This window comes from Silurus aristotelis (assembly GCF_946808225.1).
Source record: "Silurus aristotelis genome assembly, chromosome: 7".
Lineage (NCBI taxonomy): Eukaryota > Metazoa > Chordata > Actinopteri > Siluriformes > Siluridae > Silurus > Silurus aristotelis.
In genome coordinates, this window is record NC_139580.1 from 24,457,236 (window position 1) to 24,474,438 (window position 17,203).

The window sequence follows — 17,203 nt, forward strand, 5'->3', positions numbered from 1 at the left end:
CAAAATGTCACCACGTCAAGTCTTTTCCCTTTGTGGCATAAGTAATACAACTTGCATTGTGTATCACTTCCTGAACCTATTTGTGCATCAAAAGCTTGACATTCAGCATGTGGGAAAAAAAAAAATCACGCTTACATAACTAGCAAGCTTTTAGACTCCATATCTTTCTAGAAGACTGACTGTCTTAATCAGCGTGTCTGTTAAACTGGCTCCTTACACAACATAATCATTGCAGGGAGATTAGAAAAGCAATCTGAATCTGAATAGGTCTGGCTTCCTGTCAGGATTAGGGTGTCAAATGTTGCTTTAAAAAAATCTTGCTATATAATAACAGCCTGAGGCAGCTGCTTCCTAAATGAAACAATGTTTTTGATGTGTTCAGTATATTATTACTTATATCTAACAAATTACATCAATGTCCCCAGTACTCAGAGACAATTTATCAGGCTGTATCAGGTTTTTTTTTGTTTTTTAAACATATAAACAACACTTGTTCAGTCTGATATCAGGTGATCAGTCTGTGGCACTGCTGAGGTTTTATGGAAGCCAAGGTTTCTTTGACAGTGACCCTCAGCTCATTTCCATTTTTTTATCGGTTGTTTCTCATTTTCCTCTTGACAATACCACATAGATTCTCTATGGGGTTCAGGTCTGGTGAACTTTTGGTGCTTTTGGTGCTTTTTGGTGCTTTTTCCACAATCATTCCTCCAATGATTGTGGAAAATAAAATCAGCATCTCCATAAAGCTGGTGAGCAGATGGAAGCATGAAGTACTCTAAAACTTCCTGGTAGACGGCTGTGCTGACCTTGGACTTGATAAAAGACAGTGGACCATCACCAGCAGATGACATGACTCCCCAAACCACCACTGACTGTGCAAACTTTAGACTGGACCTCAAGCAACTTGGATTATGTGCCTCTCCTCTCTTCTTCCAGACTCTGGGGCCTTCATTTCCAAATGAAATGCAAAGTTTTCCTTCCCTTTCATCTAAAAAAAATCGATTTTGGCCCACTGAGCAACAGTCCAGTCTTTTTTGTCCTTTGCCCAGGTAAGACACCTCTGAAAATTCAGGAGTAACTTGAACACAAGGAATGCATCAGTTGTCTTACCCTCCATGTAAAGGTTGTCAATGATCGTCTTCTGGACAACTGTCAAGTCAGCAGTCTTCCCCCATGATTGTGTAGCCTGAACCAGTCTGAGACACCATTTAAAGGCTCAGGAAACCTTTGCAGGTGTTTGGATTTAATTAGCTGATTAGAGTTTGACACCACAAGTCTCTAATATGGAACTTTTTCACAATATTCTAATTTTCAGAGATACAAAATTTTGGGTTTTCATTAGCTTTAAGCCATAATCATCGAAATGAAAAAAAAAAATCAATAATAAACACCTAATATATCAGGCTGTGTGTAATGAATCTATATAATATACAAGTTTCACTTTTTGTATTGAATTACTAAAATAAATCAACTTTCTAATGATGTAATAATTTATTGAGATCTATATATATACACCCCTCCAAACATTTTAGTATTTTCCCAAAGGACAATACTATAGAAATGAAACTGAATAGACCATGTGGCTTTGTATAGTTTAATGACGTACAGCTGTTATCACTTAGGGTGTACTCACTTTTGTTGCCAGCTATTTTGACAATAATGGCTGTATGTTAAGTTATTTTCAGAGGACAGTAAATTTGTACTGCTTTACAAGCTGCACATGGACTACACTAAGGTATATCCAATTTTTATTTTTATAGTTTTGTTCTTTGAGAATATATAATAAAATATATAATAAAATGGTGATGGAAAGATGGATGGACAGACGGACAGACAGACAGACAGATATTTCTATGGAAAAAAAACACTAGGTTACAGTTTGCCTTGGAGTGTGAACATAAACCTGATACACACTCATTGTCCCCAGTGAAGCGTCATGGTGGTACCTACCCCCTAAAAACTATCCAGTATTATCCTTTGACAAACAATACAACAAGGTGTATGACAAAATCCATAATTCCAATTTGTACACACCCAAAAAAAAAAAACTCTATTAATGCATGTATTCCTATCTGGATTATAGATATTGGGATTTTACTGAGGAATCCTTTGTAGAACCAGTCTACATCAGTGGGGCACAGGCTGAGGCCTGAAGGAATGAGGAAACAGCACTGTATGATTTCATTTCTGACCTGACTAACAGGCATGTGCCACATCACAAAATCCCAAGTCATGAACATCTGACTAAAGGAGAAGTGGTGTTAGATTGAGTGATGGCACTTGTGTGTGGTGTTTTCTCACATAATGGCTTGTCTGAAATGATGTGTACAGTGTGGCTCATCCTCTTTTTGAGGGTCACTGGCCTCTTGCGGGATCACCAGACCCACATCCTCGCTCTGATCCATTTGTTCTGCCATCATCGTAAACCTGAGAGAATTCACAAAAACAGAAAATATATATTCAGCCATTAGGCTCCAAGTACAAATCCCTAGATCGTTCTGGTGAAAGATGAACTGGTACCTTTATTCAGAAGTGTGCAATAGTCATCTTCTTTATTCCTTACAAGTCCAAACAACCTGAACAAGATGAACATGAACAACATAATGAACCTTTTTTATTTAAGCCATGGCTTTAGTGCAAGTGTATCATGTGGCTGTAAAATCTCGACTAGAACACTGCAGTCCAAGCTATACTGCTTGTCCAGGCTTGGCCTCCTGTCAGCTTTTTTATAGACAATCTCCAACATCCCTTTTTAATGAGCTCAGAAAGGAAAACATGACGACCTCCATTTAGCTCCCTGCACGACCATGATCTTTTACTATGAACAACACCACCATGCATCCAAAAAACTCAATTATGTAATTTTTTTTCTCATACATAGCAGCACTTTTTCAAGATGGAGATTATATATTCATGGTGAAAACCAAATGAAATTTGTGACATTGCTCCTGACAAGTGGGTGAAAGCACTTGTTTGACCCTCAGGTCAAAGTTGATCCTTGTTGAATTTAGCTTTTATTTTTGGCGCTTCTTAGGAACAACTTTGGGCACTTTTGACATAGACAGCCAGGTAAGGTTATGCTGTGGAAAGGAATATAATGCTAACAATTCTAACTTAAAAACACAGGTAATGAGTCAGGTGAAAAACTGAAAAGCACATGGGAGCTCATTCTGAAAAAAAAAACATGGCAACATCGACACATGATCAATTAGCAGCAAATCGTAATGAGCTGAACTTTTTAATAGAGGTATACCTTTGCGATCAAGGATTTCAAGTCATTTTTAATATCGAAAACACTTGTTCTATATAAAAGAACCACATTTCCTTCTAATTATGTACTTAACAATCCTGAACAAGCAAACCTCCTTTAAACACATTATTTTCCAAGGGTTTTTGCTGGTTGAAGTTAGATTCCTGATTGAAGTAAGAATCTACCACTGTTACATCAGTGTGACTTAAAATGGACACTAGACCAAAAAGGGGGGTGGGGGGTGGAAATGCAGATGGGGAGGAGTGGACAATGTGTGAATTGCTGAACAGGCTGATAAAAAAAACTAAATATAGACAGAAGAATGTAAGCATCTGCATCAGACAAGAAGAAGCAGAAGGTGTGATGAATGGAGGGTCAAAGACAAAACCTTTTGCTGGAAAGCCTGATGTATAAATGTATACGTATAAATAGGCATTCACATAAATGGAAAAATGTAAACGGGGAGAAGAATATGTTTTGAAAGATGTTGCACTGCAGAAAACTGTTGATGTGCATGATATAATAAATATATGAGACATATTTATAACAGCACTGCTCTATGTGAAAACAGAAAGAACTCATACCTCGGTTGACTCGTGCAACATGTATTTACCCGCCAAAGAACAGCTTCTTCCTCATAGCTCATGTACAACTGAAAAATCGTTTAACAAATATGCAATAATGCTAATCCTTGCTTCACCCAACACTTTTGAGAATTCCTCTCCAGTTCCAACCCAGTGTAAATGCCGGGCCTGTCTTCCTGCTGTCCAAGCACAAGGGTGGCACTGAGGGAAAGTGTTTGTTTCTCTGGAATGCATCCAGGGGAAGGACAAACAAATGACTCCCCAGGGAAAGTGCGGAGCTACTCGGAAGATCTGGCACCGTGTTTGGAGATGTGATTAGAATCAGGACAGGAATGGAGGCCGAGCTGGAACACACAGTGTCGCATTCATAGAAAGGGCTTTTATGTTACGAGTCTCGCCCAGAGACACAGTGAGAAGAAGGTGAGACAAGAGTGGAACACATTTTTCATGTATTACATGCTGGATATTCCTTTATAAGTGTAAAAAATGGCCAAAAGCAACAATAATCCACATTAAAGATATTTATTAGTCTCCTATGTCTACATATATTGTCATATAAGGCATTTGCAAAGCCACTGAGCTATGACGAACGAGTTAACATTTTCCACACAAGTAACAACGTACAGCTGTACAAATCTCACACTAGCACAGAAAACCGTGGGAAGCCGAGACAAAAAGCAGTGGGTTTCTCCTTGGTGCCTATTCAACCTGAACATTGACCTATTCACTAGAATTAATGGACGGGTTATATTAAGGACAAGGAAGCTAGTGGAAGATGAGCTTGTTTAGGACAAAGCTTGTTTTATTCCAAATAAATGTCCTTTATGTACACTCCTGAGCAAACTGGGCCAAGCCTTAAATCAGGTCGAATTACAATTTATTTATAATGCACGTTTAAAATCAATGACAAAAGTGCTGTACAGAGCATGTTAGAATGATACAGATAAACAAATCAAATAGAAACTTTATACTCACAAGCAAAAACTAATTCATATGTTTTACGATGTGACTCAATATCATCAAGATTTGGTCATATGGAACAGAAACTCGTTCCAGAGCCTTGGTCCAGCAACTGAGAACGCTTTGTGACTCTTTGCTTTTAATCATGTCCAGTAGAGTCAACCGTAAGCTATTTGAGGTCCTAGTCGCTCTGAGAAAATATTGAATTTGAATATGATTGGAAAGATATACAGGTATCAGACCCTGTAGGCTCTTAGGCATAAATAAAATGGCACAAAAATAAAGCATTCAATAAAATGAACCAAAAAAATCAATGGTCAAAATTCACATCTATATATTTCTTGTACTTTATGGTAAAAATCATGATACTGATTCAGTCTGAGTTTACCAAATGTTTCACCATCTCATCAACTAAAGCTATTCAACATAGAATGGAACCACATTGACTCTTCTTTTTGTTCTTAAATACTACAACTTTATATATATTTTTAATTATTGATCATTTTCTGGCAATCACATAGGTTCCCTGGTGGTCTAATGGTTAGGATGCGGCGCTCTCACTGCTGCGGCCCAGGTTCGATCCCCGATCAGGGAACCAACCCCAGCCACTCTTAGTGCCGGTCCCAAGCCCGGGGAGGGTTGCGTTAGGAAGGGCATCCAGCGTAAAAACGTGCCAAATCAAACATGCGGAGGGTCCGCTGTGGCGACCCCTATTGGGGACAATTACTTATTGGTATAACCATTTAAAGCTTTTTGACCCTGATCCATTATTTTTGCCCAGGAGTGCACACAACAACAATAAAACTGCCGACTCGGTCAAACTTAGTCAGGTATAGAAAAGTGACATTATGTCATCATAAGCTTTATAGACTGTATAAAACACTACTGCAATGGAATCATACTTTATAGCTCTAGAATAAAAAAAGAAATGATATCCAAAATATTCCAAAAAGAAATCTTAGTTTCTAGTTAGCTATTTCATCATAGTCATCAACACAGTTATTAACATACAGTGATCAAGTTATACAGTGGATTTTCATAGAATATTGTGTGCATCATATTTGTACAATGTATAGAAAAGATTTAAGGTTCAACATTTTTGACCATTTGGAAACATTTGGTTAACCTTTAATCTAATATCTAGGCATCAAATTTCCATCTATTTTAGTCATCTATTACTTTACAATAGAGAAAATTCGATACTCCACAAAAGGCTGTACTCCAACATTTTGGCAGCTTGTTATTACATACATACAGAAGAGGGATTCAAATAATATCTTAAATGATCAATATTTTTTTCCCTCTCCTCTCCTGAACATTTTTCCAGGGTTTCTTTTTGTTGCTAAATTTATTTCTTGGAAGGACAGCTTACAGATTATGAATCTCTAGATGTACAAAATTGTGTCGTGGGCTATGGAAAGATCTGTTGGAGCAAAAGTATTGATTTTGTTGTTCTATTAATTATATTATATTGATTGTTATATTTGTATCTTGTTAAATAACAAGTTTGTTTAAGAAAAGTAACAGCGAGCTAATTTTCTTAAGGTTTATATTTAAACACATCTTTGCTGGAAAATATAATTGGATAAACATATATTTAAACATTCATAATACATAATCCTCTTTTGCTGACTTTGCAATTCAACGATGCATGTTTTTCACGTCACGCCATACACCGAAAGCGTAATTTCGCCATTTCTGTCCATGTCTCATGAACTGTGTTTAATATATTTTCCACAGCCGCAGAATTTGATTAGTTTAGCACCTGATTGGCTCGATGAATTTGTGTGTGAAAATTAATAGGAATGAAAACCCAAGACGCACAAACACAGTGAGCTTATTATAGCAAGACAGAGTCACCAGACCCACTAACAGTGGCAATTACTAACACACCTCAAAGGTTAATAATTTTTTGTTTGAAACCGGTAGAAGTAATAAACATGACTGGAATGTCGATTAAATAACCTCCTCCAGTGTTGCAGTTCTTGGCCACATTGTGTAGGTTCAAGCCTGCAGGATGGTTCAAGTTTAAGGAGAAATTAGATCAATAATGAAAGCGATGTGTGTGGAATTCAATATTGTGGACTGTGGAAGAAAAATAATGACAATCCAATTCACAGTAACGGGAGAAAATGAGCTGTGTCTGTAAGATGGGCTGGATATATTTACTGTTAAATACTCATAGACGCATAAAAAAAACCCCACTGTTTTATAATTAATGTATGAAAGACCAGTAAGCCTAACCCCCCCTACTATTTTAAATTAATAATACAATAATAAAATCGTTTTTTTTCTAACAATGTAATGTCATTTATTAGTACAAACTCAATGTGAATGCTCGCAAACTATCAGTTTTTTTCGCAGGTTACTTTTAGTCCGGTTCCAAATAAAAAGTCGCGAACTATAGAGGTTGTGAGTATCGAGGTTCCACTGTTTACATAAATATATACAATCTACTATGTAAATATCTTTACATATTTATCTTCTGGTAGATGCTAAACTACATTTTGTTGCTATGTACCTGTACTATGCATTGACAATAAAGTTCTATCTACCTATTAGAACCTCATGTGGTAGCATTAAATCTTCCCTTCACTTGAACTAGGAGACCCCAACCTGTTCCAGCATGGCAATGCCCCTGTGCCCAAAGCGAGTTCAATTAGGAAATGGTGTACATGGTTTGGAGTAAAAGATCTTGAGCGGCCTGCTATAGAGCTCTGACCTCAACCCTATTGAACACCTTTGGTATGAATGTGAACGCTGACTGCACCATAGGCCTCCTCACCTCACCTACATCAGTACTCTACTGATCAGTAGTCTCTTTACTAACACCCTTGTGGCTTAATGAACACAAATCATTGCAAGCTCACCCCAAAAAAAAAAAGTGTGGAGGTTACTTTAAAATGCAAATGGGACTAAATGTGGAATGGGATTAAAAAGCAAACTATACAAATATTATGGTCAGGTGTTCACAGACTTTGTGAATGTAGTGTATATTTGCAGTTCAGTCAAAAACTAAATCCGTTTGCAAGGAAGAACTAAGAGCAGCATTGGTTAATTTGATTAAGGCCGTATAAAGCAACTTATTGCAAAACATTTCTCTAACTTCCATTCTATATACGTATAAACAGCCTTCATTTACTTAACTATTCAAAAAGCCCATTTACATGTCTCAAACAGTGTACATACTAGAGCTGTGCAATATGGAGATAGAAAAAATGTCTACTGATAAACAGGAAGATGTATCATCTACATCGCCAATGTAGCTAAAGCTTATTTTCTGCAGCCGATTAATGTCAATGAGGTCAGAGCTGGAAGCTACAGTACTAGCGTTGTGCTGTAACATAAACAAAACGAGAACAGAGAACACAGGACCTTGTACCCAAAAAGGGAGGGACTTCTGTCAAATTGGCAGCTGAACAGTGTTTTAATATTTACTTATTTTAACTTTGGAATCACATTGTTCCCTTTCTGACAGTGTTTTGTTTCTCTTATTCCCACTAGTAATCATTTCTGTGGTTACATTTACTGGTGTTACGTTCAGCTGCAGTGCATGCAGATAGTTTGCAAAGATAATATAAAACGATAGATGTCATTTCAAGATATGAATTTATTGTTCTGTCAGATTTTGTCTGTATTGCCACAGTATACACTTTGCTGTAACATGTTCTATGTATGGATAATGTATAGTTCAAGCACTTTTCCAAATATTTCTGTAGCAATAGTTTTTAAAGTTTTTCATTTATTTATTTGATGCAGGATACATTTTCCACTATAGTTAAATATACAAACAAAGATTTCGAACGTTTGTACGTGTATTATAAACATATAATAATCAGGTCTAGTTTCTGAAAGTTAAACTGAAATAAGGATCCAAAACAGATAGTTCATAGTTCCCAGTTAAGACTGGAAAATTAAAAAGGACCTTCAACACACTAACACAAACACAAACACACACACACACACACACACACACACACACACACACACACACACACACACACACTGCATTAAAAAGTCCACTGGAAAAATCTGCAAAAACTAGACTATATAATAATCCTCACATAACACCCTGAATACTCCATTAATATACATTATACTTTTTTCCGTATTTGTCTGCTTTAGACCAGTGGATCCAATGAAGCTTAATTACAACCTGTTATTATCATAGTTATTATATTTTTATTCAGGTAATAAGTATAGATATTGATTGCCATCGATTTAGTTTTGAAGTAAATGTACGTTTAAGTTAAATCCCAACATGAATAATTCAAAAACAAGTCTACTACTTATAAATGTCAAGTCAAATAGGATCTAACATATTCTGGTAATGGAAAGTTCCAGAATAGAGAGCTCTAGTAAATTGTTCTCATTTAAAACAAAAGGCTTGTTTGATGCACGTAAAATAAATTTTTTAGTAAAAATGGATCTCTGACGAGTCTGAAAACCTGTGCTTTATACACAAAGACCTTCCGCTACTTCCCAAAAGACATTGATTAAAATGCTGCCAGGTTCCTGCTGATCCTGATATCTCCCGGGAAATCAAAAACAATTACATTCAGCAATGCAGGGACACTGACCCATGCAGACCATGGTATTGTGCCTAGAGGCCTCTTGTTTAGGGAAGAAAAAAAAATTCCTGAGAGAGCTGAACCTTCAATGGCTTCCTTGTTCTCATGTCCTTGGATGATCTCTCTGTTTCGCTGCAATGTAAGCTGACAGCAAAGTCCCCTTCCTTAGACTCTCTATTTGATTATACATTAACATTTCTTAAAAATAATACCCCTTAAAGTCATTTTGGAGTAAAGAAATACGCTCTGGAAACCCACTTCATGCAAAGTGATGCATTCAAAAAGAATTTTAACCTGTGAGAGACTGTAGACTATTTTTTTTTTTTAATGGGATCAATATGTGCTACTGTTGGAAGTGGTCTGATTTGATGCTTATTTATTAAAACCTAATCACTCGCCATTATGATCAAGTCATTGGGACACCTTACGTTTCCAGCCATACAGTATGTGGTTCCAACAAACTTTTATCAAAAAAGTTGGAGGCACACAATTGTGTAGGATGTCTTTGGATGTGCTAACATGAAATTTTCCCTTCACTTAAAACTAGGAGACTCAATCCTGTTCCAGCATGACAGTGACCCTGTGCACAAATCCAGCTCCATGAAGATCTTGAGTGGCCTGCTACAGAGCTCTGACCTCAACCCAGTTCCTAAATTTCCTAACAATATTGGCTGGCTGAATAACAAATCTCCACAAGCACACTTCAAATGCTAGTGGAACATCTTTCCAGAAAAGTGTAAGAAGTTCAAAAAGCACATACAAATCTTATGGTCGAGTCCACAAACCTTTCTAAGAAATCATTATACCAGGTCCTAATCATATTGAAACAAAATGTACACTATCGTTTTCAGCACATGGATCTACAGGAATGTAGCAAGCTGTTCCATACCCTAGTGTGCAACAACAGCATAACAATCTTCTTCTATTTTTGGCATAGCAGACTTATTTTAGAAGATCAGAGGTAAGTCGAAATGTAATTCTCAGCTCTTTTTACAAAGGTCTGAGATGTCTGTATGGTGACCTTTGAGATGATCTTGTCAGTTCTGGCGGTTCAGACGGGATTTAAAAGTTTGAAGGGGATTCATTGGATCAATTATGCAATTACAACACACTTTTAAACAATGCAGCTCAGTTCATTCCAGACAAAATAGATCAAAAATCAAGAATGAGTAAAATATGTGAAACATGTATTTGTTTTACTGCTATTAAGAAGAAAAACATTAATGTCCCATACATGGTTGTAAAGTACTGTCACAATTACAGTCATAATAACACATACTCACACAAATGGCTTACAGTTCATGAAGAAAATAGCTGAAAAATCCGGTCTTGGTCAAGAATCCAGCCGATGGAAGTTTGGTAATTTTGGGATTTAGCTACAAATCAGAAGGTTGTGTGTTTCAGTCTCAGCACCCCTGAACCTTTAATTCAACTGGCGTTCCATGAACAAGAGCCTTAATGTTTAGCTCAGTTTTTTCTTGCCACAGTCTAATGAGCAATTGTACATGATGTGTTCTTTTACACATTGTAAATAGTTACAGTACTTTACACTACAGTAAACATTTTACAGTTTGGTGTAAAGTTTCCTGCACTTTCACATTCCTTGTTCTGTTTCACACCATTTACAATGTTTACACTGCACCACCTCTTCAGTGCCACTCGAGTATCCTGCTTGTATTGACACCCCCACTGCAATATTACTCCACACTCTCACACTGTACCTATATATATATATATATATATATATATATATATATATATATATATATATATATATATATATATATATATATACACTTGCATTTTTTTTTAATTGAAGATGAGACAGCTAAAAGACTGGAGCACAGCTTTTCTTTGCAAAAAGAAGACTCCATGTTGTGCTGAGGAGACGTGAAATAAATTGGTAAATAATAAATTGTGAAGACGTGCTGAGTTTTACACCAAACATTTGAAATATTATTATAATTTTACTTTTGCAAAAAAAGAAGACTAAATAAGTGAATTTCTGTATTTTTCTTCCAGATATTGCCCAAACATTTTCCTGCAGCAAAAAAAACACTAGCAAACGGTGGCGCAGGAGGGTCTCAGGAGTGCTTTTGTTAGATTCTTTAAAACATATAACTTTTAAAAACCTAAGATTTTACCATTTTGTGTTTGGGTCATTTCTTTTGCCCAGGAGCGTGCTATATATACACACATGCAGTTCATATACATATACACTCTTATTCTGTTTATTTTAGAAGACTTCTATCTATCTATCTATCTATCTATCTATCTATCTATCTATCTATCTATCTATCTATCTATCTATCTATCTATCTATCTATCTATCAAAATGTGTATGTATGTTTGTATCTGTCTGTCCATCTGTCCGTCCGTCCGTCCGTCCGTCCGTCCGTCTGTCCATCTATCTATCTATCTATCTATCTATCTATCTATCTATCTATCTATCTATCTATCTATCTATCTATCTATCTATCTATCTATCTATCTATCTATCAAAATGTGTATGTATGTATCTGTCTGTCCGTCTGTCTGTCTGTCTGTCTGTCTGTCTGTCTGTATCTATCTATCTATCTATCTATCTATCTATCTATCTATCTATCTATCTATCTATCTATCTATCTATCTATCTATCTATCTATCTATCTATCAAAATGTGTATGTATGTTTGTATCTGTCTGTCCATCTGTCCGTCCGTCCGTCCGTCCGTCCGTCCGTCCGTCTATCTATCTATCTATCTATCTATCTATCTATCTATCTATCTATCTATCTATCTATCTATCTATCTATCAAAATGTGTATGTATGTATCTGTCTGTCCGTCTGTCTGTCTGTCCGTCCGTCCGTCCGTCTGTCTGTCTGTCTGTCTGTCTGTCTGTCTGTCTGTCTCTATCTATCTATCTATCTATCTATCTATCTATCTATCTATCTATCTATCTATCTATCTATCTATCTATCTATCTATCTATCTATCAAAATGTGTATGTACCGGTATGTATGTATGTATGTATGTATGTATGTATGTATGTATGTATGTATGTATCAAAATGTGTATGTATGTATGTATCTGTCTGTCTGTCTGTCTGTCTGTCTGTCTCTATATCTATCTATCTATCTATCTATCTATCTATCTATCTATCTATCTATCTATCTATCTATCTATCTATCTAAATGTGTATGTATGTTTGTATCTGTCTGTCCATCTGTCCGTCTGTCCGTCTGTCTATCTATCTATCTATCTATCTATCTATCTATCTATCTATCTATCTATCTATCTATCTATCTATCTATCTATCTATAAATAAGCCTGCAACAATTAATAACAGCAAAACATGCAGAGCTGTCGGTATTGTAGTAAACAGTGAGTAATAGTCTAATAGTCGACACACATTTAGACTCTAAACGACTAAAGAATGTTATAGTAACACTGAACCCCTTTATAAGAGTGCAGTGTCCTGGTGATGAGACCCTCTCTGCCCTGAGCTGTCATTCCCTCTCGGTCTTATTCCTCCACTTCACCCGCCACGTAGCAGCAGCCCTGAAAATAAAAACGCTCCGACGAGCAAAGCACGAAGACATGAACCCTTCCAGATAGTTTGTCCAGGAAACATGACTCTATAGGAGACTACATTATAGACAACTCTGAAAACTTTACATGAAGGCTGACAGTTTAAAAAAAACTCCATATCCTGTATAATAGACCTGTAGATTATTTTAATTAGTGATAATAAGGTAACAGCTCACTCACCTTTAACCGCAGCACCAGCCATCGGTTCCCACCGGCGGCTCCTGTGCTCTTCACTCCGGACACAAATGTTTCAGAATGGATCCGGACTGTCAGTGAGCGATGCGGAAATAAAACCCTGAAAGCCGGTATAAATAATAAACAGCCTGTAGCGGTGTCTCACTCCTGCTTGTTGCGCTGCCTGGACTCCGTTGTGTTTCTTGAAGAGAAGAGGGGGCGTGGCTAAACAGACGCACCACTGAAAGGAAGGCGTGGCTTTGACCTCTAGTCACGCCCCTTAAATCTAAAACGGAGGAACGCGTGAGGGAGATCCCACGTGGTTGTTCTCCTGTACACCAACAGGCACATTACAGTACTGGATATTTCTGCATTAGAAATTTTACTTGAATATAAAAACAAAAAAAATGGACAGAGGAAACAGATAAGCAGAATCTTAGGGAACTGGTTAGACAACTGATCAGAAGGTTGTGAGGTCAAATCCCAGCACCACCCAGCTGCGACCCCTGGGCCCTTTGAGCACAGATGTGGAAATCATTGAAATATATTTACACACGTTACTGTAATTGATTTGTGTGTGTGTGTGTGTGTGTGTGTGTGTGTGTGTGTGTGTGTGTGTGTGTGTATACTTAAAATCTGTAATTTAACATTTTCTTGAGTATGTATTTTTGTTTGAAGTGTTGCACTTAACTCATTTTAAAAAATCCGTTACTGAGTAAAAAAATTCAAATAAAAATAATACAAGGGAGAAAAAACCCAGAGTGGAAACTAATGCATTGATTGATGTGAATACAAACACGCTAAACTCAAAAGAAAAAAAGGTGGAGACGGACAAGGCAGACACCAACGATGCAGACTCAGACAGCAGAAATTTTCTCACTGTCTGAATTCTAAACCTGCATTTGCAATTCTCTCATTAACATAAATTAAATTTTTTAGTTTGTTTTTGCTGAGAGTGTGCATAAAACATTAGATTGAAGCAGTGTTTGTGTTTTTTTTGTTATAGCACTTTAATTTGTAAAGGTGTTCCGTCAGTTAAAAACAACTAGTTTGAGATTTATATCTCATTGTCCTTTTAAAACTACACTAGCTACTACACTACACTCCCCAACATCATCTAAAAATATTAATTAGAGTACATTTTAAATGAGCTCCTTTTACTTGAGTAGATTTTCAAACCAGTAACTTTACTTGTACTTAAGTCAAATCAAGTCAAGTCAAGTCAAGTCAAGTCAAGTCAAGTTTATTTCTATAGCGCTTTTTACAACAGACATTGTCTCAAAGCAGCTTTACAGAAATCAACAGTTAAGGTGAATGGTGTGTATTTATCCCCGATGAGCAGCCGTGGCGACTGTGGCAAGGAAAAACTCCCTTAGATGTTATGAGGAAGAAACCTTCAGAGGAACCAGACTCAAAAGGGGAACCCATCCTCATTTGGGTGACATCAAGAGTTTGATCATAAATCTTTTAACAATATTATTATTACAAATATTATTGAAGTAACCGTACTTTCACTTAAATAGAAATACTCTTTCCATCTTTGCTTGAACAAGAACCTTAAACCTAAACTGCTCAGTTGTAAGTTTCTCTGGATAACAGCCTCTGCCAAATATTGTAAATGTAATTGTTAGGGGTTTGTCTGTGATGTTTTTACAACTGTATTAATTGAGCAAACACAATTCATCTAAATTCGTCTTTTTTATTACCATATAAAGTTGAAAAAGCTGACCCAAACTGAATTATTTTCTTTTCAATTCCCACTCCTGCCAACCCTGCCAAAACTACTTATTGTACTATTATACATTTTGCACTCGCTTTAATTCCACATTTTTAACCTTCTTCATGTCAAAGTAAATCCGTAGACGATATTGTCATCCAGTTCATATGTTACTCAGCAGTTATTTATATGAATAACATGGTAATGCAATTTTCACATTTTCTACATACACTTTGTTTACAATTGCTCATTCAGTATTTCTTGCTTGGTGGTTATTCATTGAATGTACATCAAAATATCATTTGGTTTCTTTCATCCCAAAGACACAAAGTACAAAATGAGTTTAGAGCATATTATTGTGTGGTTGTTGTAAAAAAAAAAATAAAAAATACAATCAAAAGAACACACAAAGCAAGGTTTCTTCCTCATACCATCTCAGGGAAGTTTTCTTTGCTACTGTCACCACTGGCTCGCTCATTAGGGACAAACATACGGATTAAACTTGTATGCGCTAATGTATCAATTTAAAGTTTATAACCCTTTATTTCTGTAAAGCTGCTTTGAGACAATGTCAGTTTTTAAAAGCGCTATACAAATCAAAAAACTGAATTGAAAAGCATCCATGGATATAGAGCTACTGCATTTTTTAATAATAAGTATTTTTTTATGTTGTGTTTGATAAATTAAATATGTGAAGATTTGTTTTGGTTGAAGTAAAGTTGTAATGGACGTGTAAATCTTAAAGTTTATACTTCTAGATTCACTTGATTTTGGAACAGTGTCAAAATCACAAACTCTTTATTCTATAAACAGAAATACTGTTTGGGATTAAACAAATCCAGCTGTCACTTTCTCATTGTCCAATTTCTTAATCTCAATTACACAATACATTATCCACTTTTTAATGTTTCTGAATGAGCAAAATTGTCTTTTTTCAAGTAAAATTTGACTGTAACAACTTAACAACTAACCGCCACCAACGGTTTTCCCTTCTCAGTTACAGGTTTTTTCTTTTCCTTTAGGGGATTTTATTCGGGCACGGTTATATTTCAAGTCTGCCAAAATGCTATTTACAAGTGTAGCAGGGATATGTTGTTACACCAGATTATACTTTTTTTTGTTATTTTTTTTTTATTATATTATTTGTTTTTATTACCATCTGTTTTGGAGAATTTTATTTTGAAAACGTTACGGGCTTTTATTAACTATAGTATGTACGCCAGCTCACGTCATACGTAGTGAGCGGTTTAACTGGCAGCGCAATTAGAAGTTCGTCCTCTTTCCTGCAATGGCACTAGAGGAGAGATGTACGATTTGATGAGCCCTGTTTATCTGGTGTTAAACAGTGTTATAAGTGTTTGTCATGTTTAAATGTGAGGGAATAGTCTATGTGATGTTATGTTTGACCATTAGTTCAAGTTATTAATGTGGTAAATGTAGTTTATTTGAGTATTGTAATAAGTGAACGGAGCATTGTGTGAGATTGCAATGAGGAGTGTGCGTTGCACGTGTGAGAGATGTATTAGCAGCTAAGCGGCTAACATCTCAAATAAATACTGCTTACGTGTATTTTCGGGGCACACTAACGATAAATCCTAGTGTATTGATATCTATTATACTCTGCATTTATTGTGAGTTCTGTTGGTAATTATCTGGTGTACTTAATATATATTTTGTGGTTAACAGGCAGACTAAATGAGCATTGCGGATAACAGTGCCTGTCTGGTTATATGTTTTGCTACACAGGTATTTATAAGACAATAATACTGTTGTGTTTCTACATAATAATTATAATGCTGTTGCATATTTCTTTATGATAATTATAAGGTTGTGAATTATTTTTATATAATGTGTTTTGTAAAGTGTGAGTGGTTGTGTTACTCTGCGCTCTTTCCTGCAATGGCACTAGAGGAGAGAGGTTTTGCTACACAGGAGAGAGGCACAGAGAATAAATCTCCCCGTAAAACCAGCTTTTGTGTGGAAGATCCTTATTTATTTACCATCAAAAATTAACACAACGCAGAGGAACAGCCGCTACACAAGGAACCATCTATTTACATCACCCCTTTTAACTGAACCACAGACGTGCATCTGTTCCACAAAATAGAGGTGTGAGCAGTTTTTTTATTGTACTGAACAGACATTTCTGAAGGTAAGATAATTACTATTATATAAGAACTTTGAATGATACCTGCATGTACCCTAAGGATGACTAAGTTAGAAATAACATACAGATTTACCTAATTCTAGTTATACAAAACCGAACTGGAAAACAAGTTTTATCTTAAATACAGTATAGATTAGAGCAACACACACTGTTGTGTGTTACAGGTACTGTTGAGGTGAGGAGGTCTGGGGTGCACTGAGCTTTGAGCTC

General features: G+C 36.2%; 2 protein-coding genes across 6 annotated transcripts in view; both read right to left on the bottom strand.

Annotated features, from left to right (window-relative positions):
* gramd2ab (GRAM domain containing 2Ab) overlaps positions 1-13,331 on the bottom strand; it is a gene marked incomplete at its 3' end in the record, with an annotated part of 32,896 nt that extends 19,565 nt beyond the window's left edge. For 2 of the 5 annotated variants that reach the window (XR_014534306.1, XM_083546485.1), the window contains exons 1-3: positions 13,116-13,331; positions 2,521-2,576; positions 2,302-2,427 (exon numbers count right to left, since the gene is read on the bottom strand). Coding sequence is in view for 4 of the 5 variants with exons in the window: in XM_083546485.1 (XP_083402611.1) it covers positions 2,302-2,420 (119 nt within the window). Of the gene's footprint in view, positions 1-2,301; positions 2,428-2,520; positions 2,577-3,834; positions 4,944-13,115 lie in introns of those variants that run through there. The other 3 variants (XM_083546486.1, XM_083546483.1, XM_083546484.1) reach the window with 3 other exon arrangements.
* spg11 (SPG11 vesicle trafficking associated, spatacsin) overlaps positions 1-17,203 on the bottom strand; it is a 282,063-nt gene that overhangs the window by 17,167 nt on the left and 247,693 nt on the right. The window lies entirely within an intron of this gene.